At 44.9% G+C, this 27,587-nt stretch overlaps 1 protein-coding gene across 2 annotated transcripts; it reads left to right on the top strand.

Moving 5' to 3' along the window:
- The first annotated feature begins 1,655 nt into the window (after positions 1 to 1,655).
- Positions 1,656 to 19,064, top strand: CDHR5 (cadherin related family member 5). Of its 2 annotated transcripts, XM_063332293.1 has the most exons (14): positions 1,656 to 1,851; positions 2,068 to 2,246; positions 3,159 to 3,209; positions 3,562 to 3,654; positions 3,780 to 3,878; positions 5,262 to 5,372; positions 5,735 to 5,911; positions 6,315 to 6,405; positions 7,970 to 8,067; positions 8,829 to 9,035; positions 10,080 to 10,196; positions 11,034 to 11,106; positions 13,679 to 13,830; positions 16,445 to 19,064. In XM_063332293.1, the coding sequence occupies exons 1-14, from the start codon at positions 1,773 to 1,775 to the stop codon at positions 17,030 to 17,032; spliced, it is 2,115 nt and encodes a 704-aa protein (XP_063188363.1). In that variant the 5' UTR covers positions 1,656 to 1,772; the 3' UTR covers positions 17,033 to 19,064. The 2 variants fall into 2 exon arrangements, with proteins under 2 accessions (XP_063188363.1, XP_063188362.1); XM_063332292.1 differs by having other exon boundaries at positions 1,656 to 2,246.
- The last annotated feature ends 8,523 nt before the right edge of the window (positions 19,065 to 27,587 follow it).

Below are 27,587 nucleotides of genomic sequence, written 5' to 3'. Positions count from 1 at the left end.
CCTGAGAGCTTTCTGAAATCAATTGGTATTTTAAAAGGAGAAGTCAGAGCAGCTGCCCCCTTTCTCCTCCTACACAATGGGCAAGTTGAAAACAATGGTGTTTCTTTGCACAAGGGAACACACACCTTGCCGTGTGATATTTAGCTTAGAAAAATTTACACAGGCTTAGAAAAAGATAGAACAAGGCAGCAGAATAGCATGCTATTGAGGCTTCAGGAAGGTGCTGAGATGTAAATAATCAGAGCCTGGATGGAGATTCTGGGGAACATGCCTACAAAAACCCTACAAAGTCATTGGGTAACCACTGGGCTGAAGCTGACCCCAGCTGCCGCTCCTGGATCCACTCTGCTCGCCTCGTGAGGGTACCGCAGGTTGCCTGGGAATAACAAGATCGTCTCAGAAACATAACTGGTTATCTCAACCCAAGGAGCTACGCAGGGCCTAGCTCCTTCCTTTACCATCCAAACAAAAGAGCATCCAAGATGGCTTTGTCTTCACTGAAACCTTTGCCTTTTTCAGAAATAAAGTTATGACATTTGAGAAATATCTTTTTAAACTTTTTTAAAAAAATCTGTTCTTCAGGAACAACATGATAGACTGCAACTAGAAGAAACCGTAAGTCGTGGGCTGGAGAACAAAACCCGTTACGAAAAGGAATGTGGGTGTCACGGTCTCACTTGGGATAGAGTTAACTTTCTCACTAGCAGCTGGTGTAGTGCTATGTTTTGGATTTGGGATGAAAGCAATGTTGATAGTGCACTGATGGTTTTGGTTGTCGGCAAGCAGTCAAGGCCTTTTCTGCTCCTCACACCGCCCCACCAGCGAGCAGGCTGGAGGTGCACAAGAAGTTGGGAGGGGACACAGCTGGGACAGCTGACCCCAACTCACCAAAGGGATATTCCATGCCATATAATGTCATCCTCAGTATATAAAGCTGTGGAAGAAAAAGGAAGGGGGGGGACATTTGGAGTTATGGTGTTTGTCTTCCCAAGTAACTGTTACATGTGATGGAGTCCTGCTTTCCTGGAGGTGGTTGAACACCTGCTGGCTGATGGGAAGCAGGGAATGAATTCCTTGTTTTGCTTTACTTGCCTGTGTGGCTTTTGCTTTACTTATTAAACTGCCTTTATCTCAACCCATGAGTTTTTTCTCACTTTTACTCTTCTGATTCTGTCCCTATTCCAGTTGAGGGGGAGTAAGTGAGCAGCTGTGTGGTCCTAGCTGCCAGGTTGGGTCAAGCCACGACAGTGGGCCATGCAGAAAAAGACTGACTAGATAAATAAGATACAGGAGGTATAGTAGCATCATTATGCCTTTTTCCAGGAAATGATCTGACCAAAACAGATCTGGCACATCAGAAACATAAATTTGCCTACTTCCTCCCCACTGGGAGAGGCTGGAGTATACAGACAGCTTCCCGAGTGTCAGCCCTGTCCTCCTTCATGCTCACCTCAGGGGACTCGGCTCTGAATTCTGAAATGCTTTAAATATATCCTTGTTGCTACAGAGAGTTTAGGATATGAAAGACCCGGGAACAAAGTAGCGACAGGAATTTATGCGTTACCGTGTTCCGTGACTGGTTAATATTGTTTGACAAGTCATCCAATGAGGCAAAGAGGCAAAGGTTGAACCACAACAATCCACGCCAGCCAGCCAGTGTTTTTTGCCTTCATGAAACGGTGAACGCAGAAGACGGCACTGGGAAAAACAAGGAGAGAAGAGGATCAGCTTAATCAGAAACAGGGATTTTTTTCAACAACTGGCAGGTCACCATGGCTGTTTCTCGCTGGCTCCTCACTCCTGTGCTCTCCCTGCTGCCCTTCATGACACAGGTTCCAGCACAGCAACCAGGTAAGCTCTTGCAGGAGGTCCATGAACACAGAGGAATAACCCCCACGGCAGCAGGTTGCACCATTATAGGTGGGAGACTTTTACACTCCTGCTCTGAGACAGCTTTGTTCAACGACCTTCTCTCCAACGATAACGAGAGGGGTCTCAGGTCTCACCCAACTCTGTCACAATGTGAAACCCTGGGCAATTTTCGGTATTGTTTGTGTGTTTTTCCAGGATGTTCTGTCAGTAATAGCAGACCAGATGTTTATGAAAATAACCTTCCTGGCCATGTGGTGACCACTATCCATACGGAACCAGGCTTCACTGTAACAATTGATCCCAAATCCCTTGATGCCAGATTTTTCACTATACAGGGGTCTGAGCTGCAGCTGAGCCAAAGTGTGGACTATGAGGTAAGCCTTCAGCTGACAGGCTGTAAGGATGAGATGGATAATGCTGGGATGCAATGAGTTTCACCCTGGGGTCTTGGACTTCGAGGGATTCATAACCTGTTTCTAAAGGATCTAGGAAATAACTTTGAAAAATAAACCTATTTCGGTTGGGTTTGAGTTCATTGCTTGGGAGGTCAGCCCTTCCACAAGCAGAGTACAGGGAGGAGTGGGATGCATGGAATGCCTGCTGTCACCTCCCTTCAATGACTCTGTATGAATTAAAGCAAGGGGAAGTTTTAAAACCAAAAATGTGACAACTGTAATGTTCGGAGCTCCAGGACTCATGTAAAATGATCCCTGTTTGCCTGTAAAAAACACAGCTCTGAGCAGTGAGGTGATCCTGTGTGAAGCATAAAGTCAGTATAAAAGGTCAGTGTGTTTAGTTAGGTTGCTGGTAAATTATTTTACCTTCCTGGAGCCCTCTGTACACAGCCACAAGCATCCTTAAGCTGCCTTTCCCCTACTGTAAAAATCCACATTTATTTGAGCGAAGAACAGCAGAGTTAACACCCTGCAGGTGACACTGTACTTGCTGCATGGTACATTTCTGTTTCATTCAATTTAAAAAGAAATCTCTGTTTGAATTCACCTAAAGTGTGAGAAAATGGCCGATTAGCTCTGCTGCCATGTTACAGGAATCACAGGGAGAGAAGCTGGAAGATTGGTCTGCTTTGACTCCATCGTAAACAAGACCCCAGCGCTGATGGATGGCTGTATAGCAAAGAAAGGAAAAGCTAGAAATGCCTGAAAGCAAGATAAAGCCCAGCAGTGTTTCTGATTCAGCAATGCGTGTGTTTGTCTCATTTACTTTAGAAAGATTTAGCACATTTTTGCTTGTCTCTACAATGGCTGGGTTTTTGTTTTTGCATACAGACAGTCATCTTGCTGCTGGTGACCCTGATTTGTCAGAACAACGCTGGGCAGGTGAGTGCTCTTCCAAACACTCAGCCCTCTTACAAGGTACCGCAGGGCGGCACGTACTTCCCTCTGCTCTTCCTAGTCCACAGACCAGGGCGAGGAGACGTCCTTTTCTTTTCGGGCATACGCACTCCTCTCACAGTTCACGAGAGTGCCCAAGGCTCCCCCAGTGGGGAGGGGGGAGGGAATAAACCCACAAACGCTACACACACTATGGGCTGGCTGCAAGCCCCAGCCCCATCCAGCCCCCATCCAGCTGTGCTCCCTACACCATCCCCTCTGGTCACTCTGCAAGTCAGGATCAGCCTCTAACAGTCTCATTTTTGTCTTTGAATCTCTCACTTTACCCTTTCTGCAGAGCAATTATTTGGACATTCAAGTGACCATTCTCAACGTGAATGATAACAGCCCAGTGCTTAAGCAAACGAATATCACCGCGGTTGTTCCTGAGGTAAGCATTTTATGGAAGTGAAGAGAGCACTGAGTCACCCAGTGCTGTGGGACTAAGGAAGGGTTACCAGGGAGAAGTCTTCAGCCCATTCCACAGAGAGAATAACCACAGCAACTTTGTTTCAGGATACAAAAGTGAATGCAATCGTTGTACCCCGTGAGGATGTAAGCGCTAGCGATGCTGACCCGGACACCATATACTATGAACTCACAACAATAGTGACGGTGAGCATCTTTGCGCTTTGGGGAAAAATTGGTAGCTCTGGAGAAGTCTTTGTGTTTAATTCAGAAGAGCTCAGCTTTGAGGCCAAGGCCGCCGTATTGCATTTAGTTCTCTGACAGCTTCTGGAAGAGGTATGTCTTTTGCAAAAACCAAGCACTGGTTCGGTTAGCAGAACAGAGCAATCAACGTTGCAGGTATCGAATTCTTTTACTGCTGACACTTTTATTACACCGTACAGATTAAAATTTCATCTAGGATATTGTGAGCCATATGATCAAGGGAAGTCTTGTTGGGATGGTCTGTAAATATATCAGGAGTGACCTTTGTACCTCACAGAGTTCAGAATTGCACTGAGTCAGATAAGGAAAGAAGGATGTCCTGTTTGCCACCAGCATCCATGCAGAGTGGAGATGAGATGAGCTGCCCGAGATCACACAAAGAGTCTTTGTCAAAGCCAAACACCCACAAAGTCCCACAAAGTGGGACACCGCTTTCCGCAGGTCCCACTTCAGTGCCTTATTTGCTCTTAAGGAGTTTGCTTGATAACGTGGGCAGTGAATTGTATGCACACTTAAATTGACACCAGCCTAGAACGCAAGGGCTAGACACACCCCACCCCCCTCAAAAAGTAAATTCAAGAGAAAACCAAAATATGTATTTACATTTTTAAAAAGCATTGTGGAGTGAGCAGCCAGTGTCTGACATTGTGCCTCCATTACCTCCATAACACTAGGGATTTTAAGGGCTGTGAACAGAAACCACAAATTTTTGAATTTCAGCTATGAGACTAAACTTTGCACTCACATTGATGTAAATCCAGGTGGATTTAGAAATCCAGAGGAATTCTAGTCAAGACATAAGACTAAAGGAGAATCAAAGCAAGTGCAGAAGGTTATAGATTAAGATGCAACTTGTGTTATTTCAATTTTGCTTTACAGCTGCTTCCAAAGTTCAGCTGTGCTATGGTAAGGCAAGTGATCTTGCCAGCTCTCAGATGCTGAGACATCTTTGACCTGTTCTGCGCATGGATGTGAGATTGCTTGGCCGTCACGGACACGAAATCAAGGATTGTTGGCAACCTGTTGAGTGTAGGAAATAAATGATGTAAAAGATTTCATGCAGTACCTGCTGAGCAAGTAGTCAGGCAAAGCAAGGGATCTTGGAGAATAAAACTCACAGAAACATGTACAAACGTTTCTGACAAGCCAGGCAACTCCAGTGCGTAATACCAAAGACTAAATAGATCTGGCACCCTCACGCTCTGCCCCCCTCCAGGTCCCCAGGCTTAAAGGTCCGATTGGGATGACAAACACAGCAATGAGCAGTACTTTGAACGTGTCTGTGATTGACTCTGCTAGTACGGTTTTTCCTTTTCTTCCCCCCAGGGCACAGATGGTTATTTTGCCATAAAAGGAGTTAATAACCCAGAAATTTATCTACAAAAAGCATTGGACTATGAGAAATTTAATTTGACAACGTTGGTCTTGTATGCAAGGGTAAGTTCTTTAGGAGAAACAAAATGACTCGTTTGCTCCAGTCTCTCTTAGCTGAAGGGTAAGTCTGAATGGGAGATCTCTGGGATGGCAGGAGGGAGGGTGGATACTGGGGGTGGTGATTTTGGAGCAGCCTTCCTCCCTCCATAATTACACGGTGATTGTGTCCAGCCTTACGTTCGGCCCACCTTTGTCAGTAGAATGAGATAATTCACTGCTTTAGCTAACCTCACATGAACTGCTAAACCTGAGACAGAATGGAGTCACAACAGCTAAAAGCCCTTGGCCCACTGGCTTTTGCAGAGGGGTTCTTCTTTTGGCAGTGAAACCCTCGTCTCATGAGTATGCTTTTCCTTTGGATACAGGACAGGCCTGTGGGCAGCCTGGAGGTGACCAACACGGCTACTGCAACAATAAACATATATATTGAACAAGCTGACACCAAACCACCCTGGTTCCTACCCTGTACTTTCATTAACACGGACAAAAGCATTTGCATCAGCAGCCGCTATACCGGGACGGTCAATATCTACGAGGTATCGGTAAGCAGGCATGATCCAACAGTGTCCTTGATGCCGTTCTCAAACAGCATCCAGATGTTATTCCCAGTGCATAGTGCCTAATAATTTCCACGAGCTCGTGCTGATCTCCAGTCATAAATGCATTCAGCGTGACAGGGAGCCTGCACCATCCCGGAAAGTGGAGGTTCCCCCCGCCAAGCAGCCCTGCTTGTCCTTGTTCCTGCAGCACGTCACAGGAGAGGCAGGAGCTGGAAAACACTGTGCTCTAGGCTGTCTCACCTCTGCCCTGTTACAGCCGCCTCCCAGTTAATAAGTGCCATTTTGGCCAGGCAAAACCACCAGAGCCATGCTGGGACGGGAGAATGCTGCAACTGCTAATCTGGTGCTGTGGTGTGCTGTGTAATGCTTTGCCTTACTATCGCAGACGGAACCACTCATCCTGGAGCCAGGGCCTATCTACGCTATCGATCCTGACTACCTTTTAAATGAAAAAATCGTGTACAGTATTGTTGGTGGTGAGTAGACGTTTCATCTTCCACAAACCACGTTGCTCATGTGTCCCCTACATTACCTGCCAAGAGGAGATACCCTCTTGGCACCTGAGAGTTGAGGGCCTGGGGATTTGCCCCTCTGTTTCTCCCACAGAAACATAACTAGATCCACAGAACATTGTGAATTAAGTACAAGAAACAGACTGTACAGAGAGAAAGAAAACAGGAATTACAGTCCCAGAAACTGATCTCCTTAAAATCTGTTTCACAAGGGCTTTTTTGGGGGGGTGAAGTGAGACATGTTTTATCTTTGAGCTTTTAGACTTCATTTTGCCAGTCTGGTCACACCACTTTCATACAGTCTTTGAGCTGAACCTAAAATTCTGACATCATCATCATCATAATTTTCATTCATTGTCAAGAATTATGTTTTTATCCCCCAGTACATTGCCACTATCTAATCTGCCCTATTTTAGTCTTGATTTCAAAAAGATTTCTTGAATACAGTCAACTGATTGCCCAGTCATTGACTGGATGATTTATTTCATTCCAAGGATTTCTTCTTTTTTTTTTTTTTTTTTTTTAACAATAAGGGGGTTTGAATAACTCTCAAGACAAAGGTAGATCACATTGGTCAGGTGCAGTAATCACTTACCACATCTGTGAATATCCTCCTGCTAAAGAATACATTAAAGAACCTTAAATTCCACTGGCATTTTGGATACAGTGTGGCCTCCCTACCCCACAGTCAATAGGGAACCCCAGACTGGGGGTTCCTTGTCTAAATACAGCCCCCAGTATCTCAGAGTGAGGATGAGAACTAAAATTTCTGCTTATATTTTAACATATATCCAACATAGATGTTTTTACGATTCAAACACACATAAGAGATTTAGGAAGCTGATTTCTACCCCTGCATCAATACAAGAAGGTTTCTGTGTCCAGGCTCCTTTTGTAGTCAGTAGAGAGAAATAAGCATTTCCAGAGCAGAATGCAGCTCACGTTGAGGCCAATGTTCACAATAAGTTGGATAAATCATGCACTGAGATGCCATTTTCTTTTCACAATACAGATAACAACGTCAGGTAGAGATGTCTTCCCTTTAGATGCTTAGAGCTATTCAAGACAAATCTCCACCCAACTATTCTTCATAGGTTGGTTTCTTGCCTTTAAAATTGGAATAATTCTTCCCTTATCTCTCCTGAACCACAGTTTGGGTTCAGTTAGGGTTTGGGTTCAGGTTAGGGTTAGGGAACTGGAGACCTTCAGTCCTCAAATGGCAGCAGAGTCTCTAGGATCTAGGCATGTAGCAAAATTTAAGCTGGCTATATCTGGGCCTAGGCCCTGGACGTGCAAAACTTTGCTGTCCTACCTCATCTAGTTGGGTTCACACACATCTTCTCGATGTCTTTTGAGTCCCTATGAATACCTGGCCAGCACTGCCAGCCCTCGGAGGCAAGGCAGGCAAGGAAAACAGCATTATGCCCTGAGGGTATTGTCACTAGGATGTGAAAAAGCACGTGTCAATGAGCTCCAGGTCACTTTATGAAGGTATCTGATGACTGAATAGTCTTTCCATTTTCTTTAGGGGATCCAGACAAAGTATTCTCAGTGGATGCAGACACAGGGAATCTAACTATGAACAAAGAAGCAACTTCCCTAGACTCGTACCTATTGCAAGTCATGGTAAGTCTGATGACATTGCAGACAACAACCCAGCACAGCTGGCTTTCTAGGAAACAACAGTCCTGATGTAACGGGAATCCATTACATTAATAATTAAAGCTAACTTGGTTATGCCGTTTCTTTTGGAAGAGCCTAGTATTCGACCAGTGTCTCATACCAACTTCATGCAAAGCTCTTGCAGAAGTTCATAGGTATTTTCCCTTATGTGTGGATTGCAACATCAAACCAAGTTCACTGAAAGGGGACATCCTGCTGAGTCGAAAGTACAGAGAAGCATAACTGGAAGGCTTTCTTCAGGCATGACTGGAGCTTGTGTTACAGTAGTTAATGTAACTCAACCCTAGAGACAAGCTCCGTTTTTGGCTACAGCTCAAGAGGAAAGGAGGGAGCTGAAAAGCACTCCCTGCACATATGTACCCAGGAAGATGTGGACTCTCAGGCAGTAACTGAATTGACCCAAACCCCAAAATCTCACTGCTTTGTACTGAAGCATGGCAATTTGTCCAGACGTGGCCCTTATGGAGGGTCATATCTAGACTTCAGGGCTAGACCAAGACCGTGTGGAGGGTCAGCAGCAGAAGCAAACTAAAACACAAGGGCTCCAAACCATAAGGCCACTTGTGACAGGCTTGTCTCAAAGCTCACTGAATATGATGGAAAGAACCCCCTGGGCTGCAAAGGGCTTCAGATCAAGCCTATCCTTTTACGTATCATCACTAACAGGAAAAGGCCAGCATCTCCCTCTATCTCTTTCTCTCCAGGCAACCCAGGTCAACAACATACAGAAATACTCCATAGCCAGCGTAGAGATTAAAGTCATCAGTAAAAATAATCACCCACCATACTTTAAGACAAGGATCTACAATGGGACAGTATTTGCTGGTCTGGACCCGAGAAGCTTTGTCTTCCAAGCTGGTGATCCTTCGACACCCCTGATGATAACAGCAGAGGATGATGATTTCCCTAATGTAAGAAACTGAAAATGCACTGCATTCTTTCTCACTGCTTCAGGCTTAAAGCAGGATCAGAAAACATAAGGAAGGGGAGCTGGCGAGGGGCAAACACATGTTTTCCTCTAGCGTTCCATATTATATTTACCTGGAAATTCCACATAGATCAGAACTCCTTATGGTATGACGTAATGCGGAGAAGCTGTTGGACTCCTCTCTTCCAAAAGCCAGTCCCACCTAGATCTCTGCGGGTGAGCTGATCCACTGCCAAACAGCACGCTGAGTAAAGCACGGGGTCAGCATATACTGTGAACAGGTCCGGATCTGAATTAGGGCTGGGTGAAGTGTTCCCTTGAAGAGTTAAGGGTGTCAGGATCCCAGGCAGAGGTGTCCTCTCTCTGCCAGGCCAAGGAGAGCTATTTGTGGACTGGGAAGAGGAGCTGGTCCAAAGACAACAGACTAGCAAGGACCTGCAGTCCTGGGCTGCAAATTGTTAATCTTCCCCCTGTAAGGACTCATTTTGAGAGTGCCATTCTTGAATAATGTACTGGGAGAAGGAAAGCCATTCCCATCCTGCCCTATTAAATAAAGAAAAAAGTGATGCTTTTATTGATGCCAAGCCTTCCATAACAAGACTGGGGATCTGTTAGAGGAATAACAGCCTAGATACAAAGGAAAAAATTGTGCAGATCTCAGCAGGGGGACTATTATCCATGTACATCCCCCTTTGGCACTGTATTAAAGGCAGAACTGATCAAATTTACAAGGTCCCTTGCATAGATTTGTTTTGCTTGGGCAAATACTAAAGATACCAACACAAGCTCGGTAAGACTTGGGCTTTTTCTGGAGTCAGTGCTTTCAGAACACATTCTTGAATTCTGAGCAACAGGGTGAACACACTTGAGTTCAACCTTTCTCACCTCCTCAGTCTAGATTTATTTATGCACTACACACCTGCTTGTGCTTCAGGTGTATTTGACAAGTTCTGCCAATGGGTTGTTATGAAGACGCACGCAAAGCACAAACAGTGTAGTTTAATCATTCCGTCTTCTGGCTTTTCAGAAAGTCAACCCAAGCATTGAGTACTACATAAAAAACAGCACTGATTTCATTGCAACCAAAGATGGACTCATCTTGACAAACGTGAAGCTGGAGTCATCAAAAACTGTAACCATTGAGGTAGGACAACTTCCTTTGGTATCTTGCCAGGGTCAGGGAAGGAAGGGGTAGTTTCTAGCAGAGAAGCACCAAGAGTGGAATTCCATTAGGTAAGGGATATAATGAAAGGACAGTCCTCGACCCAACGATTTGCATTGTAAGTATATAGGGATGGAGGGAGATGAAGTGAGAGCATATTTACTCTCCATGATACAGGCTATATCCAGGGCTAGATGCAAAATTGTTTCTCCAATCCTATGGAAAATACCATTGTAGACAGGCAAAAGGTCAGATGGGGAGATTTTAGGAGCCCCCCTCCCACAGTCTGATTAACAGAAAAAGGAGGGTAAGCATGTGGGTAGGAGGCTGATGTGTAGGTAGGGGTAGAGTATGACCGCTGGCATATACCCCAGCTCTAAAGGCTAGAGCCCCAAACTTGGAAATCCCTTGGTACATCCAGTACTTTTTTTGCTCAGGTCAAAGGAAGCAGTTAATCAGACTTTCTAAGCAGCTAGATGTTCACTCTGTCCATCTGCCTGCCAGTGACAACTGGCTCCCTAAGACTTGCCTGGCACAATGCCATGCCCTATGGAGCTACCTGAACCAGCCTGACTGTAGCATTGGTTTCGCTACACAGGCAGGGCAGAGAGAGGTGCCAGCACGCGCTGCTGCCTGCCCCGCACTACCTCATTCTCTGTGTACAGCACTGTGCTGCAAAGCTGTGCTCAAACAATGCACCTGGTTCTGGCCCAGGCCAGGGACTCTTCAGAGCTCTTCTTCCGCTGCCCACCACATAGCTCGAGAGTGAGTTGGAGATCTAGGAAGTTCCTCAGCTCTCTCTTTCCCATGTTCACACAGGCTGTTGGAAAAGATATGGTGAGCATGCAGCAGGCAAGCACTGTAATCATGGTGGAGGTCACCCATAACACAGGTAGGCTTGGTGTCTCTTTGTTTTCTGCTTTGTGGAGATGGCTGGGGAGTCTCTTCCATTTCTGTGGGCAAACTGGCAATGACAGGTCACCCACTGCAGTCTGGGGACCTGGGCTCAGGCCAACCCCATACCTACAGGAGGTTCTGTGGTGGCTATAAGAGAGAAAAGACTCAAAATACATCCTTACGATGTGGTCACCACATGCCTTGAACAGCTTCCTGAGACTTTAAGTAGCGCCACGTATGTAGTGTCTTTTCTTGTTATTCCGAAGCTAAATCTGGGGTTGCTTCATGCTCATTTGTGGGTCAGAGATAACCCAGGATGTCTTATGGCAAAGGAGGGTTGCCCTCACACCTTGGTACATCATTGTTCTTTTTAAGCCAAAAATAGAGAAAACTGCAACATTCTTTCCTGTGTTATGCAGAGCAGACAGAAGTTGGCAAACCCCCACAAGGCCTGGCTTTCTCATGAGCCAAGGCATTTTCCACTCAGGTCAGGTTCTTATACTCCAAGATTTTAAGGTCTTACCAGAAGAAATGACCCATGAGAAATTATATAGACATGACGTTACATACATAACCTTCCAGCTATCATTTGGCTTTGCTGACTCAAAAATAGCTTACACTTCCATACTTCTTAGGAATGGCTCTTAGATCTTATAAATCAGTTAGATTTGAAGCTTACGAAGCCTTTCATGATTTGGATTAAGATGAATCAATATCACGCATTTTCATATCAGAATAGGCATATAATGCCCAGACTCCATTGGTTTCTACATGATGATTGTGATTGAAGTTCCCAGTTGAGCTCTTCCATTTCTTCACCCTCTGAACCACAACCGTCATGGGGATTTCTGGAGGAAAAAAAAAAAAAGTGGGCTCCTGGGCCTAAATTTGAATTCCCTGAAGGTAGTGCCACTTCACAGCTAAAAACACAGGCTGCATAAAAACTACCTAAACCCAATTTAAGGATGCAGTCCAGCTCAGCAGAAAGCTAGTTCAGGTGTCAGCACACAGGGCTGCAAACACTCCAAACAGATGTACCAACAATTCTGTGCAACTTTTAAATGTTGCCCTTGGTATTTAAACACCACAAAATAATGATGCTCGCGATTATGCAAAAAAGTAGATTGAAATTACACTGAATGACTCAGACCCTATGGGGAGGAACTGTACTTTATTCTATACTATTGCCAACACCCAGGAATGGCCTAAAGAGAGCTGAAATTACCATTTGCCTGGCAAATCTGTAGGGTATTTAACCCTCAACTCTAAGATGTGGTGTTAGAGAATGTGCATGCAACGGGTTGGAGAGTGCTTTACTGAGCGTTCCAACATCCAGGGAGAAACTAGAGTTGTTTTTAATATCCACTCCTTCTGGGAAGTTGTAACTGTACATTGGCCTCTGGTTTCTGAGACACCAGTGCTCACAGAGATCTCAAGGTGAGTCATTGCACCAAGCTGAGCTAGCTTTCACAGCGGCACTGCGTGCTGCACAGCACAGGAGGAGTTAAGGGCGGTGGAGTTTCACATCGGCTCTGTGGGCTGCGGCTCCCTAGGAGACATGATTAAGAAGCAACAAGTCACTGAGTCCTAAACCTTCAACAACGTATTAATGATAAACTGAGGGTGCAATCAAATGCAGAGGGAATACTCAAAGTCCATTGTCATAAACAGGTCAGCAGGAGAACAAGACTGTGTTTCATTAATCGTTAAACTGTAAAGAGACTAATTTACACTACAAAATGAAACTAGAAAACTTAAAAAATAAAGAATCCCACCACCACCATCGAGCAAAGCTGATTTTAACTTCCTTGAGGAAGTTACTGTCTTTCTGCTATAATGTTGATCTCTCTACAAATACGCTTATGCTGACCGGTGGCTGAACGCATAAGTCACTCCTGAGAAGGCTGGTGCATACTGCTAACCGCTACAGAAGGGCAGGAAAGCGTTTCCTGTCCTAAGGACCTTCTAATGCGTTTCCTATTCTCTATTATACTTTATTTCTGATTTTAACGTGCTCATCGGTGTCAGAGGTGATGTTCTGGTTAACAGAAGCTTTGCGTTTTCACACACATACGCACAAACATACCTCACTTTTGCATGCTGGTGTAAACGAAGTGGGAAAGTAAAAGACCTACCCCTACCTTCCTTTACTCCATGTAACATCTGCTTGCCTAATACAGTCACCTCTATATTAGCTTAGTTAAATCATGGGGTAGAAGTCGTTGTCCTGTAAATGGATGCTATTTCCACTTCACGTAACTTATTGGAAGTTATAATATTCTGTGAGCGGTCATCTTAAAAAACAAAACAAAGCAAAAACAAAATCAAACAAACAAATAAAACAAAAAACAAAACAAAAAAACCCCAAACCCCACAACCCTCTGCTTTTAGGACAGCAAACAAATGGCTTTCTGTGACATTAAGTATATTACTGTCACGTTCTGCAGTGCAGGATGCTTCTTTGCCCTGCAAAAATTGCTCAGAGCTTCTCCCACAATGAAGTGTTGTGATAAAAAAGCCAGCTGCCATTTTTAGGCTTTTGTAACACTGGTTTGTTTTTCTTACAGCTGTAATCCTCTCTGATAAGATATACAGTGCGCAGGATATGGCTATCTTAGGTGGTACATTAGCAGCACTGCTATTGATTGCCTTAATCTTCCTTGGAGTGATGATATATAAACAGTATGGAAAACCAGCCAAACACCTGATACGGAAAAAGGTAAGTGCCTTGTTCATACCTGAATTTCTTAGAGTTAGAAAGTGGGATCTGAGGAGGTTTTGAAGTATGGATGGGCTGTCCAAATACTACACGTCTTTGTGTGTGGGTGACTTTTTGCAACCAAGGATGAGAAGGCTGAGATACTTAATGCCTTCTTTGCCTCCGTCTTCAATAGTCAGACCAGCTATCCCCAGGGTGTTCAGCCTCCTGAGCTGGAAGATAAGGGTGGAGAGTGGAACAACCCACCCATAATCCAGGAGGAAGTAGTCAATGATCTGCTTCTGCACCAAGACGTACATAAGTCTATGGGGCTGGATGGGATTCACCCAAGAGTACTCAGGGAGCTGGTGGGAGAGCTCACCAAGCCTCTCTCCATCATTTATCAACAATCCTGGTCAACAGGGCAGGTGCCAGATGACTGGAGGGTGGCTAGTGTAATTCCCATCTACAAGAAGGGTCGGAAGGAGGACCCAGGGAACTACAGGACTGTCAGCCTGACCTCGGTACCAGGAAAGATCATGGAGAGGATCATCTTGAGTGAGCTCTCACGGCAAGTGCAGGGCAGCCAAGGGATCAGGGCCAGCCAGCACGGGTTTAGGAAGGGGAGGTCCTGCCTAACCAACCTGATCTCTTTCTATGACCTGTCACCCGCCTTCTGGATGCGGGGAAGGTGGTGGACATTGTCTATCTGGACTTTGGTAAGGCCTTTGACACCATCCCCCACAGCATTCTCCTGGAGAAGCTGGCGAATCCTGGCATAGACAAGTGTACTCTTCGCTGGGTAAAAACTGGCTGGATGGCTGTGCCCAGAGAGTTGGGATTAATGGGGTGAAATCCTCTTGGCGGTCGGTCACCAGTGGTGTCCCTCAGGGCTCAGTTTTGGGGCCAGTTTTGTTTAATATCTTTATCGATGATCTGGATGAGGGGATTGAGTGCACCCTCAGTAAGTTTGCAGATGACACCAAACTAGGTGGGAGTCTTGATCTGCTGGAGGGTAGGAAGGCTCTACAGAGGGCCCTGGACAGGCTGGATCGATGGGCCAAGGCCAACTGTATGAGGTTTAATAAGGCCAAGTGCCAGGTCCTGCATTTCGGTCACAACAACCCCAAGCAACGCTACAGGCTTGGGGAAGAGTAGCTGGAAAGCTGCCCAGCAGAAAAGGATCTGGGAGTGCTGGTGGACGGCCAGCTTCACATGAGCCAGCAGTGTGCCCAGGTGGCCAAGGCAGCCAATAGCATTCTGGCTTGTATCAGGAATAGCGTGGCCAGCAGGAGCAGGGAAGTGATGGTGCCTCTGTACTCGGCACTGGTGAGGCCTCACCTCGAGTGCTGTGTTCAGCTCTGGGCCCCGCTGTACAAGAGGGACATTGAAGTGCTGGAGCGTGTCCAGAGGAGAGCTACCAGGCTGGTGAGGGGTCTGGAGACCAGGGCATGTGAGGAGAGGCTGAGGGAGCTGGGCATGTTTAGCTTGAGAAAGAGGAGACTGAGGGGAGACCTCATTGCCCTCTACAACTACCTGAAAGGAGATTGGAGAGAGGTGGGGGTTGGCCTCTTCTCCCAGGTGAATAATGACAGGACCAGAGGAAATGGTCTGAAGCTGCAGCAGGGGAGGTTTAGGTTAGATATTAGGAAGAATTACTTTACTGAAAGAGTGGTCAGGCACTGCGACAGCCTGCCCAGGGAGGGGGTTGAGTCACCATCCCTAGAGGTGTTCAAGAAACATCTCGCTGTGGCACTTCAGGGCATGCTCTAGTGGCAGAGATTGTAGGTTGTTTGGTTGGACTCGATGATCTTAAGGGTCCTTTCCAACCATGAAGATTCTGTGATGAATCACTCCTGAGACAATGTTTGCAAAGGTAGCATCACTTCAGTGCTGTGTGCTGTTGGTTTTGTCCCCTTTTTGGTCCCCTGCGGCTGGAGCTATATGGTAGATGATGAGCAGACATGGTAAGGAGGGGACTGCAGCTCCGTGCAGCACAAAATCTAGGATGAATGTGACACATATCGCAGGTACTCTCTTAAAAATATGCGTCTAGTATAAATCACTGTTCATCCTCCCTCTATAATCAATGGAGACAAAGGTCTCTTCAGATCCTATCCTAAAGCCTGGGCTTAGACAGTTGTCTGCACCTGAGCTGTTTACCTTTGGCTCTCTCAAGTCGCTGGCAGTCTGGTTACTTTGAAGTTTAAGATGTAATTCATCTGACCAGATGCTGGTCTCTGCCTTAGGATAGGACTGTCAGGAGCCTAGACCCCACTGACTACACCACAAGTCCAGCGCACATAGCTCAGGGGAATAACAGTCTTTCACCCTGAGTGAGGCGAATCCCACTCCAGAGTGATACCTCAAATGGATGGGTACAAATCAGTATACGGTGCTCAGTGCTCCTGGAAAACATGCCCATGCCTATCTGAAAAAAATCCAGAAAGGGATTTAATAGAAAAAAAGCTGTTCAAAGGAGCCATATCTTTCCCAGGCTTCAAATAGGTTTAACTGCAAAACAAGCTGAAGCTCTCCTGAGCAGGAGCTCAGTGACTTCAGCCACCCTTTCCCCCCACCCATACCCTGTTTCTTTTACTTTCACTACAATCACAAGGTGTCTCTCCTCTTGTAGTTCTCCAAGGAAATCTCTGGAGATTACCAGAACCAATCTTATGAGCAAGAAGAATACCAAAATGTGAACACCGAACAGGACAAAATGTCAGAAAATGGCAGTGTCCAGTCCATGACACATGTGCTACAGCCAGCACTTTCCTTGCCCTCTTCCAATGTGGAAGAAACTGATAGCCTCCCGAAGGTTTCTATAGCTTCCACGATCATCTTTGACCAGGAAGAGAAAGAGAAAGAAATGAAAGAAGAGACTGAGCATGAGAAAGAAGTGAAGTCCATCCTCAAGACGGAGAGGCGCATGGCAGACGATGGCTACAAAGCTGTGTGGTTTAAGACTGATGTGGATCCAGATGCTGGAGAGAGGGTTGAAGTGATTGAGGACAATGCATCAGATGGTGATGATGACAGTGACCCAGATCTGCAGAAGAACGACGAGGAGGAGGAGGAGGAGGAAGAAGATTATGACAAGGACAATCACGACAGAGGGCTGGGAGTGTCCTTTGTCTCAGAGAGCTCGTCACTCCCAGCTGCAGAAGTGACAGTTGACATGTCTCACACGGACGCAGTGACAAAAGATGACAGTCACATGTAATAGAAATAGGCCTGCACCCTCCTCCCCACAAAAAAAATGGGGAAATCTCAGCTGCTTTGCCAACATGAAGCCCACCTTTGTGTTCAGGGGGCAACTGGATGGGGAAATCTCAGCTGCTTTGCCAACATGAAGCCCATCTTTGTGTTCAGGGGGCAACTGGAATGCAGGACGATGAGGTTGCCTGTCCTGCTTGTCTGAATGCAGAGATTAAAGCTGGAAGAGATTACAGCTAATTCAACCTTTAGTGAGACCTTGAAATATCACTTTGTATTTTGAGTGGGGGGAACACATGTCCCATCTCTCAACCTTCCTGCCTGTTCCCCCTGGGGTCCCTTACATCACGTTTCCCAAACCAGCTGCAGGTACAGCAGAGATGTAGCTGAACTGACTTGGAAGCCGTTAGCCCAGTTTGCGGTAGCAATTTAGTTACACAACCGGTGTTCGTCTCCTCTTGATGGGCAAATAAGCCAGCACTGACTGCTTGGCTGTTCCCTTTAGGGTGTTAGACTTTGACGCCAGCTGCCAGCGCAAGGCACCCTGACTCTGCAGTTGCTCATACGAGTATCCAGGAGGTCACTTCAGGGCTTGGCTCCGCTCTCTGCCATGCCAGACTCTGTTCCCAGCACAAGCAGCTGGCATGTGCCACTATGGTCCTTGCCCTGCCAGCAGCCAGGAGTTTTCATGCTCAGGAGCTGCTATTTCCTCTATCACTGGTAAGCAAGGACTGACCACATGTTCTTTACTGAAGGACTTTGTCATCAATTTTTCTATGTCATAAAACCACTAATTGTGCAGTACTTCTTTAGCTGTCTGTCTCCTGCCTATCAGAGAAAAGAAGAGCTCCTGCCAGCTGTTCCCATCTCCCTGGGCTTTTTGCAGCAATGGATATCATTCCAGGGGTGCTGGATGTGGGGTTAGCATGTTGTTTCCCATTGTTTCCTTTGTCCGACAGGGCTCAAAGTGTCCCTTTTATCACTGCTGCTGAAGGAGGTCAGCATTGCCTCCAAGTGCCAGACGGCACTGCCATTTCTCTGCTGCTCTGGTCTCAGATGCCAACCCCTTTGCATACCACCTTTCCCCATTCACAAGCTGGTAAAATACCATCTTTCAAACTTCACCTAGAGCTGCGCTGCAGCCTAAGAGAGGAGGTGATTCCAGTCAGCTCTGCTCTGCTTGGCTTGAGTCCAGGCTTGAGCTAGAAAGCCTGCTGACCTCTGGATTGACTTCATGGGGTGAGACCACCATAGCGTGTTGGACCCCTCCTCCCTCAATCCTCCCTCATCTTTCACCAATATTGTCTTCAATTATGGTCCTGTCGTAAAGCCCCAATTCAGCAAAATGAGCACATCGTTTCCAGGTAGCATGGGGAGTAAAGTGTTTGATGCTCTGGTCTAGATTTATACCTCCTGCCAATCAATCTCTTCCCCCAGCTGGTAACAAAAAGCTGGCTGAGAATATGGCTGTGTGCGTTTGCATCTTCTGATCTATCAACACTAGGTTTGTGCTGCTTTTGGTTTTCTCATTTTGGGGCTAGCTACAGAGTAGACATGGGCATTTGAGTATTCGACTTCCAGTAAAAAGCTCAGGAGCCTCTAAGACAGGGATGCAGCAGAAGGAGCTTGGGTCACTAATGTTTATCTCACTTTCTCAGCTTAGCACAACAGCACAGGATTGCAACAAGAGAAGTCTCATGGTAGAGAAGCAAAACCAATAAATAATCTTGCCTTTTCCCTACAAGCCAATCTCCATATCCCTGTCATTACTCCAGACAAACCTTGAGAGAGAGAAACCAAAGTATGGCTGCTGGAATCCACAGGTACACCAAAGCACAAATCATTTCCAAGGAGGCTTTTATCCTCTTGGTCCATACTTTATTTCTGTGCATCTCCCTGTCGCAGTGTTGCTATAGCTCAGTTCTGCTCTCCGTTATCTGAGAGCTGCCCTTCCTGTATGGACTTCAGGAGCTGCACTTTTGCTGGAGGTGGAGACTGAGATATGGAAAGCTTTCCTCCTTACTGCAATAAAGGTATTTGCCCAGAAATTACAAGTGTGGTTTGTCTGATAACAGAGGTCGGGGAGCGTGCCCTGTGTTTGACACGTAAACATGGTTCCTCCAGTAGCTTCGGGTTATCTCCAGCAAACATTTCCCACAGGACTGTGAGAACTCTCCAGTAGCTGCTAATTGCTAGCCCAACGCCTTCAGTCAGCAGCAAGGGTGAGGGTAAAGCCCAGCCTGCTCTCCACGCTGAAGCTACCCATAGAAGGATTGCTGATGGGTGGGCGAAACTCAAGTGTTTCTACTCTGACCCTCTCCAGCCATTTGCTTTTTGACCTCTGACTAAAGGTCCAAAAGCGTGCCACCAGCTTGCTGTGCACCAAGAATCAGCATTTATGATGGTTCAGTAGTGCTAAGGGCCCAGATGTTTAGGGATTGTTTTGGCAGTGCAGGATTGCGTCCCAGGCCAGTGGCTGACATAACCCAGCTTACACGGAACAAAGGATGATCTCTGTGGAAGCAAAGCAGAAAGCTGGACTAAGAAACAGACATCACACTACTGCAGCAGCGAGTGTCCCCCATCAGAGAGGCAAAGGGAACCGACACAGCACTGTGCTTTCTAACCCATGTGGGTACGGGAGGAGACTGGAAAGGACAGAGGAGGTTTGAGAGAAGGAACAAAGCGCAGATAAAAGCAACCCGGTGTTCACCAGCCCCTTTGTCCCAGTTTTCTGCAATTGGGACCAGTGCTTACCAGAACCCAGTTACTGTTATCCACAGCTCTATTACATGGGTTGCAATTGGCCGATCCTGCCTCAGGAGCTTTGAATTATTTTAAGCGTAATGACCTGAAAAGTGACTGACTGGCATTGGGAAGAATTGCTGATTGCCAGATCCCGTCTGCCTTCAATGAACCAGGAAAAACATTTCTGAGAGAAATGCTGACACAGACAGGCCTGTTTACTGAAAGCAAGGGACAGGCTCAAATCAGTCCTGGTGCAGCTGGATGTGTGCAGTCAGGTAGTACTGGTCTGGTATCTATAGCAGCATGGGGAATTTGTCCCCACCAGCTGTTACCAAAGATGATGCCACCATGGTGATGAAGGGACACAGACATACGCACACACAACTCCCCTAGACCAGCTGCCCCCTAAATGTGCAAGAGCAGAAATACCTTCTCATTTCCTGCAGCATTTTGCCAGCCTCAGGACTACCTGAGGCACAACTTTCCTCTTGCTTTTACATTTACATAGAGAAGGATTTACATCTCCTTCTCTAACTCTTCTTTGTACACACCTGGAGAAAGGAAAAAATCTTTTCTGCCTCTCCAGAAGACTCTTTCATGATACCTGTGACCAATGACTGAACTGAATAGTTTCCAGCAGAAGGCAGTTCATACGGGCTGACACAGCGTAGCTGCTCCATTTCCCTCATTGCTGTGCCATATGTGACCTATTCCTGTCAGTTGGCACACTGTTGTCAGTCTGTCTTCCCTCTGCTGCTGTATTGTTTGGGCTTCTGGGCACATGCGTTGGCACACTGACTTATAAGCTCCCTTGATTGGCAATCTGTACCCATCTGTTGGTGCTTCACCTTCCCCTCTTGCTGTGCTTCTCCTGCTTTTGGCCGTTTGTGTTGGCAGGCTGTGTGAACTGAGGCAGCCCCAGTTTGCAATTCGTTGGCTGTTGGTGCTCTGGCTCCCCTCCGCTGGCGTGCAATTGAAATCCCATCGATGTGCCGCTCACCTGCCAGGCTCCCTGTTGGCAGTTCATTCCGCTACAGCCCCAGCTGCTCAGTCTGTCCCCCCGCAAGCTTTTATGTTCTTGCTCTTTTATCCTGCAAAATTCCTACTGGAAATACCCAGAAGTTTGTGCGTGTTAATACCAAAGTTAAACTGCAGCACTCAGAAGGGAAAAAGCATGTTCAAATAGTGCCATCACACGGACACCAAAGGCATCTGTCTTTTAATCTACACAGCTTGAATGAGAAAGCAGAAAGTGAAGGCAGCTTCTGCCAACTCCTTCCTGCACTCGACCCTTCCTTCAGAGCCTTGTGGTGAGCTGGGGGGTCCCGTCAGCAGGAAGGTTTCACTGACCTTTCCTCTCTTGGGGTAACAGCCCCACACAAAGACAGCATGCATTTGCAGAACCTAATTATGATTTGTACAGTAAACGTATGAATCACAGGGCTGGCTGCAGCCCTGGAATGAGGGTGTTGAGATGCCACCAGCTGTGACTTCATTGATGTGCCATATCAGATCTCACAGGACATGGCAGGGAGAGGGACGTCTGGCTGATGGTCCTCTTTATGCCATTTTCGAGGTACTGAAGCCAGGACTGCCAAAGCTAGGATGGCGCTGAGAGGGGGACAGCGGGAGGTTGGGGACTGTCTTCCTTTGCCTGCACCTGGATGGGCAGGACTGACCAAGGGAAAATGTTCTTGAGCCATCGCTTATGATGCTGATCCTCACCACCACTCCCCTGACCCCACAATCCTGTTTCAAACTTGGGTCTCAGAAGGGGTTTTGGGTACCTCTTTCTTTTGTTCTCGCTGTTGTAGTGATGTCCAAGGACCCCCATTTCATTCTGCAGCCTCTTCCCTGCAGGTACACTGTAAGCATCGGTGCCATGCTCAGCCTGAGAGCCATCCCCACACCCTGCCACATGGTTTCTGTTGTTCTGTCCCTCCAGGAGACTGTGGAAGTCCCTGCTGTTCAGTTGGAGCACCAGCATATTCCTCCTTCCCTTCAATAAGTTCCAAGTCTATCTTTAAGATTCATCTTTCAAACATAGAAATCGGACAGGTCCAGTTAAACCAGTCTTTTCATTACTTTATTCCATGTCTAACATCAGTACATACAGGCACAGTATTTCACATTTTTCAGGGTGAAGCTTGTATCCATTCAGAGGAGATGATGTTTTGTACATATTACGTCTAATGTAATGGTGGTTGTTGTTGCTGTTCTGAGGAGAGCTAATAAAACTTCGCAGCAGACAGAGCTCTGCCTCTTCAAGTTATTGCCTGTTAAAGCCTCCAGATCCCGTGTTCTTGGGTCTGCCCTGACAGTATTTTTGGTTTAAGAAAATCGTTGGAACTGGATGAAAAAATAGCAATGACTGAAAAATGGCAAACAAAACCTTTCATTTTTATCTTACTTCTAATGTGTTATGGCTATTTCTGATTTGTTTGGGTTGGTTTTTTTTAATGGAAATAATATACAACAAAGAAAATTACTGATTTTAAAGAGGTAGAGTCTTATTCTCCTTTCAATCTCACATTATGTTTTAAAAGGAAATGAAGAAAAAAGTGAAAGGAACAAGAAGAAAATGTAATCTTTTAAATTCAAACCCATCTGAGATAACACCAAACCTGGTTGGATTTGTTTGTCTGGGAAGGCTGACTAGCTTTTTGCATTATTGTACAACAACTATTTCATTTATAAACATTTGTATGAGAAAGAAAAACATACGAAGTGACAGAAATGTTTTTATAAAATTATTTGGATCAGTCAGAAGAATTTTCATAAAACAAAGTAACAAAAATAGTGTTTCAGTAAGCTTTTAAATAAATATCATAGGTTCAGATATGAATATTGTGAGGAGCACTATGACATTTCTGAGACAGACATAAAGTTTCATGCCCTGGTTTCTATATGGACCCTTTTCTGTGCAGAACTGAAAAGCAGATAAGTGTTTAAGCTGAAGTGGGTTTTTTTGTTGGCAAATAAGCATCTAAGTACTTTTAAAAGCTCATTCTTAAACTCCAAAGACGTGCAAATATTTTTGAAAGTTTACCTCCCCAGGTAGTTTTCAGAAATCTCTTTCACCCCATCCACAATCGTCTTTACCAGCTTAGAATAATATTTGTTTAATATCTGTAATGCAGATCTATAAAAAGCTAAATCTGGTCTTTGACTTGGGCTTTGCAGATGACTGCCTTTCTCTACCGATTATTTTATCTGACTGTTACAGCGATGCAAACATCAGCCAGGGCAGTCTCTCTGACAGATGCAAGCCACTAAGGAACAAGTTACACAGAACTAGGAATCTTCAAATGCTTACTTGCTGGAGTTAAAAAGTAAATAAACAAAAAACCCACCCCAACTTCTTATAATCTTACTGCAGTTTTTCTCCATAGGTTCAAAATATTGCCTCACAAACTCATATTAGTATTAGCTAAAAGACAGAGAAGCAGGAGTGAAAAACTGTCACATAGCTTGCATTATGAAAAGAAGCATTAATTGAAGAATCTGGATTCTCTAAATGTGTGTCAGACTTAAAATATACTAAAGTACTGCATGTAATGCAGCAATCTGGCTTAGACGAGTTCTTGTTTTTCTTCTAATGGAATGCCAGTTCTAGGCATTGAAAAATGTGTTGCAATGTAAGATGTGCAGTTATTATGATATTTCTTTTCCCTAGAGCGGCCTGAAGTAACACTTTGTGATCTAGAATGAATGACCATGCAGGATACAATTCTAAGGAATTTGGTCCACCGTCAGTATAACCCTGGCTTACCCGGGTAGGAAAATATCTTCGCGGTTGTCAACAAATCTGCAGGGGGAAAAACAGCAGTTTCAGCGTGTCAGTGGTAGGTCTACTTTTGAGATTACAGATGGAAGCTGAAGGGAGACTGAAATGCATTCCAGAGATGACACAGCTGCCGAGAGAGATGGTGCTCATGACGCTTCTGAGCTTTGAGCACCCTCTTCTGGAGTAACACACACCTAAGAAGTGGCCATTTCATTTTCATTCTTCGTCTCTACAGAGAAAAGAGGCAACCTCCTTTCTTGGCTGCCAGGGAAAACTAAAGCTGAATTGAAATCGGCAGATGCAAGAAGGGAATTTAAAAAATCAAGTAAAATACAAGCATTTTACCTTCAGGAAGTAACAGAAATGAACAAAAAAATTCCCACATGTCTGAAAATTCATTTCTGCTAGCCCAAATTCTGGTACCCCATTTAGAACTGAATAACTTCACAGATTTCATCAAGTCTTCATTGGCATAGCTGACAGCAAGTGCATCCTTTTGCCTTTTCTGCCTCCAAGAGAAAAATGGTTTTGGTACATGGCTAATCAGAGTCCAGAGGACACTTCTTTGTTCAGTTTTGAAGGGACGGAAGATAACTGGAGACCTGTTCTCTTGGTATGTAGGATAGCAGAACTATCCAGCATTTATCTGAAGCAATAATGAACCCTGATCCCTTCAATCACATAATCCAGAGAAAATTATTCTTGATCTCAAAGAACAACTTCCAAATGATAGTCAACTGTAGAAGATCCGCTTTAAACTGATTTGCCTTGAATATACAGTGTCTGTAGCTCTGAAAGGATTCTTTTTCCTTTAAAAAAAGTCAATTGAATTTTATTCTGGTTTGTACAATTTATTTTTTTCATTAGTTGGTTACTAATTCCTCATAAAACTGACCTCAGCAGACCTGCAAATGGAAATTTAAAGAAATGGGTCAACTCCATCATGTGGACTTCAAGCAAATTATGGCCTTTAATTTTTATAAATATGTATTTTATCCAATCAGTAAAAACAAAGCAGTCCACCAAAGAGATTCAAAGGAACAGATTTGGAACTGTAATAAAATCTGAGGCTGCAGAAATGACCTGAGGAGAGCAGTCACCCAGTAGTAATACTTAGAAATTGTATTTCGGAGAGTACAGTCCCATCTTTCCCTCCTAAAAGAGAGAATGATCCAAAAGGTGGTGTTTACAGCATCAAAGGCAGTGGCTGAAGCAGAGTGAAAACAAGCACAAAGATCTGGTGGAGGTGGGAAATGTGCATTCCTCAATGCAAATTGCCTGTTCTCTCCATACGTGCAAGAAGTTTTCCTCCTAAAGCCTCCTCCCAATGCCTCTTTCCCCTTTTTGTGGCTCAACAGAGTGAAATTTTACATTATAAAATCAGAATTTCACATAAACTCACTGACTCGCATTCAAGATTTCACAGGATTTCCTTCACTACCGTCTGACTAGATAAAAATGTTGTGTTTCAAGACTTGTGTGTATATATGATTAAAAAAAGGAAAACTTTGATTCAACTCAAACTTGGAGGACTGTGTGCAAGACAGTCACTGTTGTAGAAAGTCAGGACTTTCATAAAATTTAAGCATTTGTTACTAGGTTTAGCTTTGGGTTATTGCCCTCATCTCTGCTAGCTGGACATGTTGCAGCACACACGTATGGCTCTGCATCTGAGCCAGAATTCAAGAATAGAATGAAAACCAGGCCCAATTATCAGAAAGGATACAGATTCTCAGAAATCTTACTTAGGGCAATATTCAACAACAGGTGATTCACCACACAACTCCATAGTTTTATAAACACATGCTGACCACAACATCCCAATACAAAAGTTCTACTTATAACAACAATGGCAATACTCGTCATATGGAAGTCCTGCAGAAAAATCTAGGTGGAAGGACTGAAATTCAGATTTAAATAATAATCTTAGAACAATAGGGATTTAGCATTCAGTCTAAACATGTTACGTCTTAACGTGTTGTACCTTCTTCCCAAGAGCTGCTCAAGAGCTCTGCTTTCATTCCTTATCTTTTCCTCTGTAAACAGCTTAGATAACAGACTGTTTTCAAGCTTGGAAACTGGTTATTATAACATGGGTTAGTCCTCTCTGAAACTCCACGGGATGAAGGTCTTGGAGTGCTCCTGTAACACATCAAACAAAAGATATGCTAGAAAAAAAGGAGTTGCACCCTCACAAAGATCCCAGCACTAAGTGGATTGTCCTCGCTTCTGAATGTTGTGAAGCACCCATCTTAGGCTAAACCTTTGGTGTCTCTTGCAACCAGCAGCGTCAGCTCTGTTACCGAGTCCTTGAGTTACTGCATTGTGCCACATTTCTGAAACACTCTACATTCTCCCTTGTGTGCAGAATACCAATGAAGATGGATTGATGGTATTAGGCATTATGTTAAAATACTCCATATTTATAGAAACAGAAAGGTCAAGAGATCGCATTATGTGTCATCCTCTACCTGTTTCTTCAGAGGTTTTCTGAGAAGCCCAAAAAGAATAAGAAAGAGGCTTTTGTCATGACTCTGGGCACATCTGAGTTTTCGTTCATGGACATGACCTTAGACACTGAAAGTTCAGTTCTGCTATTGTTGTAAGAGCACCAGCAGTTCTGTAACAACTTGTGTGCAAGCCATTCATTCCCACAACAGCACGCAGCATCTAATTTACCTTAAGTAAGGCACAGAGAGGGTGCTGTAATGAATGATAGAGACTGCAGCTCTGTTTTTCACCTTGATGTTTTGTAAATTGAGATTAAACACTTGTACAATAAGTGTTAATGGAAGAGCTGAAAAATTTAAGAGACCATATTATGTCTGATGTTATGCTTGGATTTATGTATCTTTATGCATACATTATGTATTTTATTGTAGGATAAGTATGTTAACTGTTCAGGTATATAAGTAACAGATGTACTAGATGCACATAAAGCCATCTATCCCTTTTAGGTGTGTCATGTGAAGAAGCAATCACCCATCAACGGCATGATCACAGTTTGTCTTTAATATAGGCATCTTTTCTCAAGAAAAAAAAACAACTCAAATCAAATATCAGGCTCTGATTATCCTATGTGTTTACTTTGAGTACTTGCACTCACAAGAGGACTCATGCCTTTTATTGATATCATATGAATGCTATGGAATATCTAATGAGTGAAGGGTGATTATTACATTTCTTCCGTGAGTATGAAAGTTTCATAACTCACAGGCATCACAAATGCCTTCGGAGTCTATGAGTTACTAAGGTTAGTTGTGAAGAAAAAAAATCACTTTTTACTCATGAAATATTCAATTTGCTTTATGAGAAATATTTTTTTTTACTGATCACCTTTCCAATAATAGCAGGAAGCTAATCTATATTACTCAGAGGAAATTTCTGTCCATGTCTAAGGCATTTTTTTTTCCAGCTGCTTCATATTTCAGTTTTTGCAGATATAGAATGCAGAAGGGAGCAAGACATCTGTATAATTAAGACCCTGAAGATATTGGGTTTTATTTAGACCTCAACTTTCACTAAAAGAGAGGTAAACAACTAGCCTTAACTCATAGCAATTAGCCTGCAGGAACACAAGCCAGTGCTGAAGAACAACTTGAAACTAGTGTGGGGAGCTATAAATCACTTCACAGAATCATAGAATGGTTTGGGTTGGAAGGGACCATAAAGGTCGTCTAGTTCCAACTCCTCTGCCCCGTCCAACCTGGCCTTGAACCCCTCCAGGGATGGGGCAGCCACAGCTTCTCTGGGCACCCTGGGCCAGGGCTCACCACCCTCAGAGTGAAAAATTTCTTCCTCTTATCTCATCTAAACCGTCCCTCTTTCAGTGGAAAACCCTTCCCCCTCGTCCCACGGCTCCCCTCCCTGATCCAGAGTCCCTCCCCAGCTTTCCTGGAGCCCCTTGAGGGCCTGGAAGGGGCTGGAAGGTCTCCCCGGAGCCTTCTCTTCTCCAGGCTGAACCCCCCCAGCTCTCTCAGCCTGCCTTCAGCCATCTTACTAGGTTGCTAACTCTGAGGACATGCCT

The sequence above is a fragment of the Chroicocephalus ridibundus genome, chromosome 4, assembly GCF_963924245.1.
Source record: "Chroicocephalus ridibundus chromosome 4, bChrRid1.1, whole genome shotgun sequence".
In the NCBI taxonomy this organism is placed as follows: domain Eukaryota; kingdom Metazoa; phylum Chordata; class Aves; order Charadriiformes; family Laridae; genus Chroicocephalus; species Chroicocephalus ridibundus.
This window is presented reverse-complemented; position numbering and strand designations above follow the sequence as displayed.

What these genes read in the sequence shown, in the direction of transcription:
- CDHR5 (XM_063332292.1), top strand. Translation starts at nt 1,773, where the DNA reads ATGGCTGTTTCTCGCTGGCTCCTCACTCCTGTGCTCTCCCTGCTGCCC. An exon ending in TCACCGCGGTTGTTCCTGAG is followed by an intron (nt 3,655 to 3,779) that starts GTAAGCATTTTA and finishes ACTTTGTTTCAG; the next exon opens with GATACAAAAGTGAATGCAAT. An exon ending in GGAGGTCACCCATAACACAG is followed by an intron (nt 11,107 to 13,678) that starts GTAGGCTTGGTG and finishes TTTTTCTTACAG; the next exon opens with CTGTAATCCTCTCTGATAAG.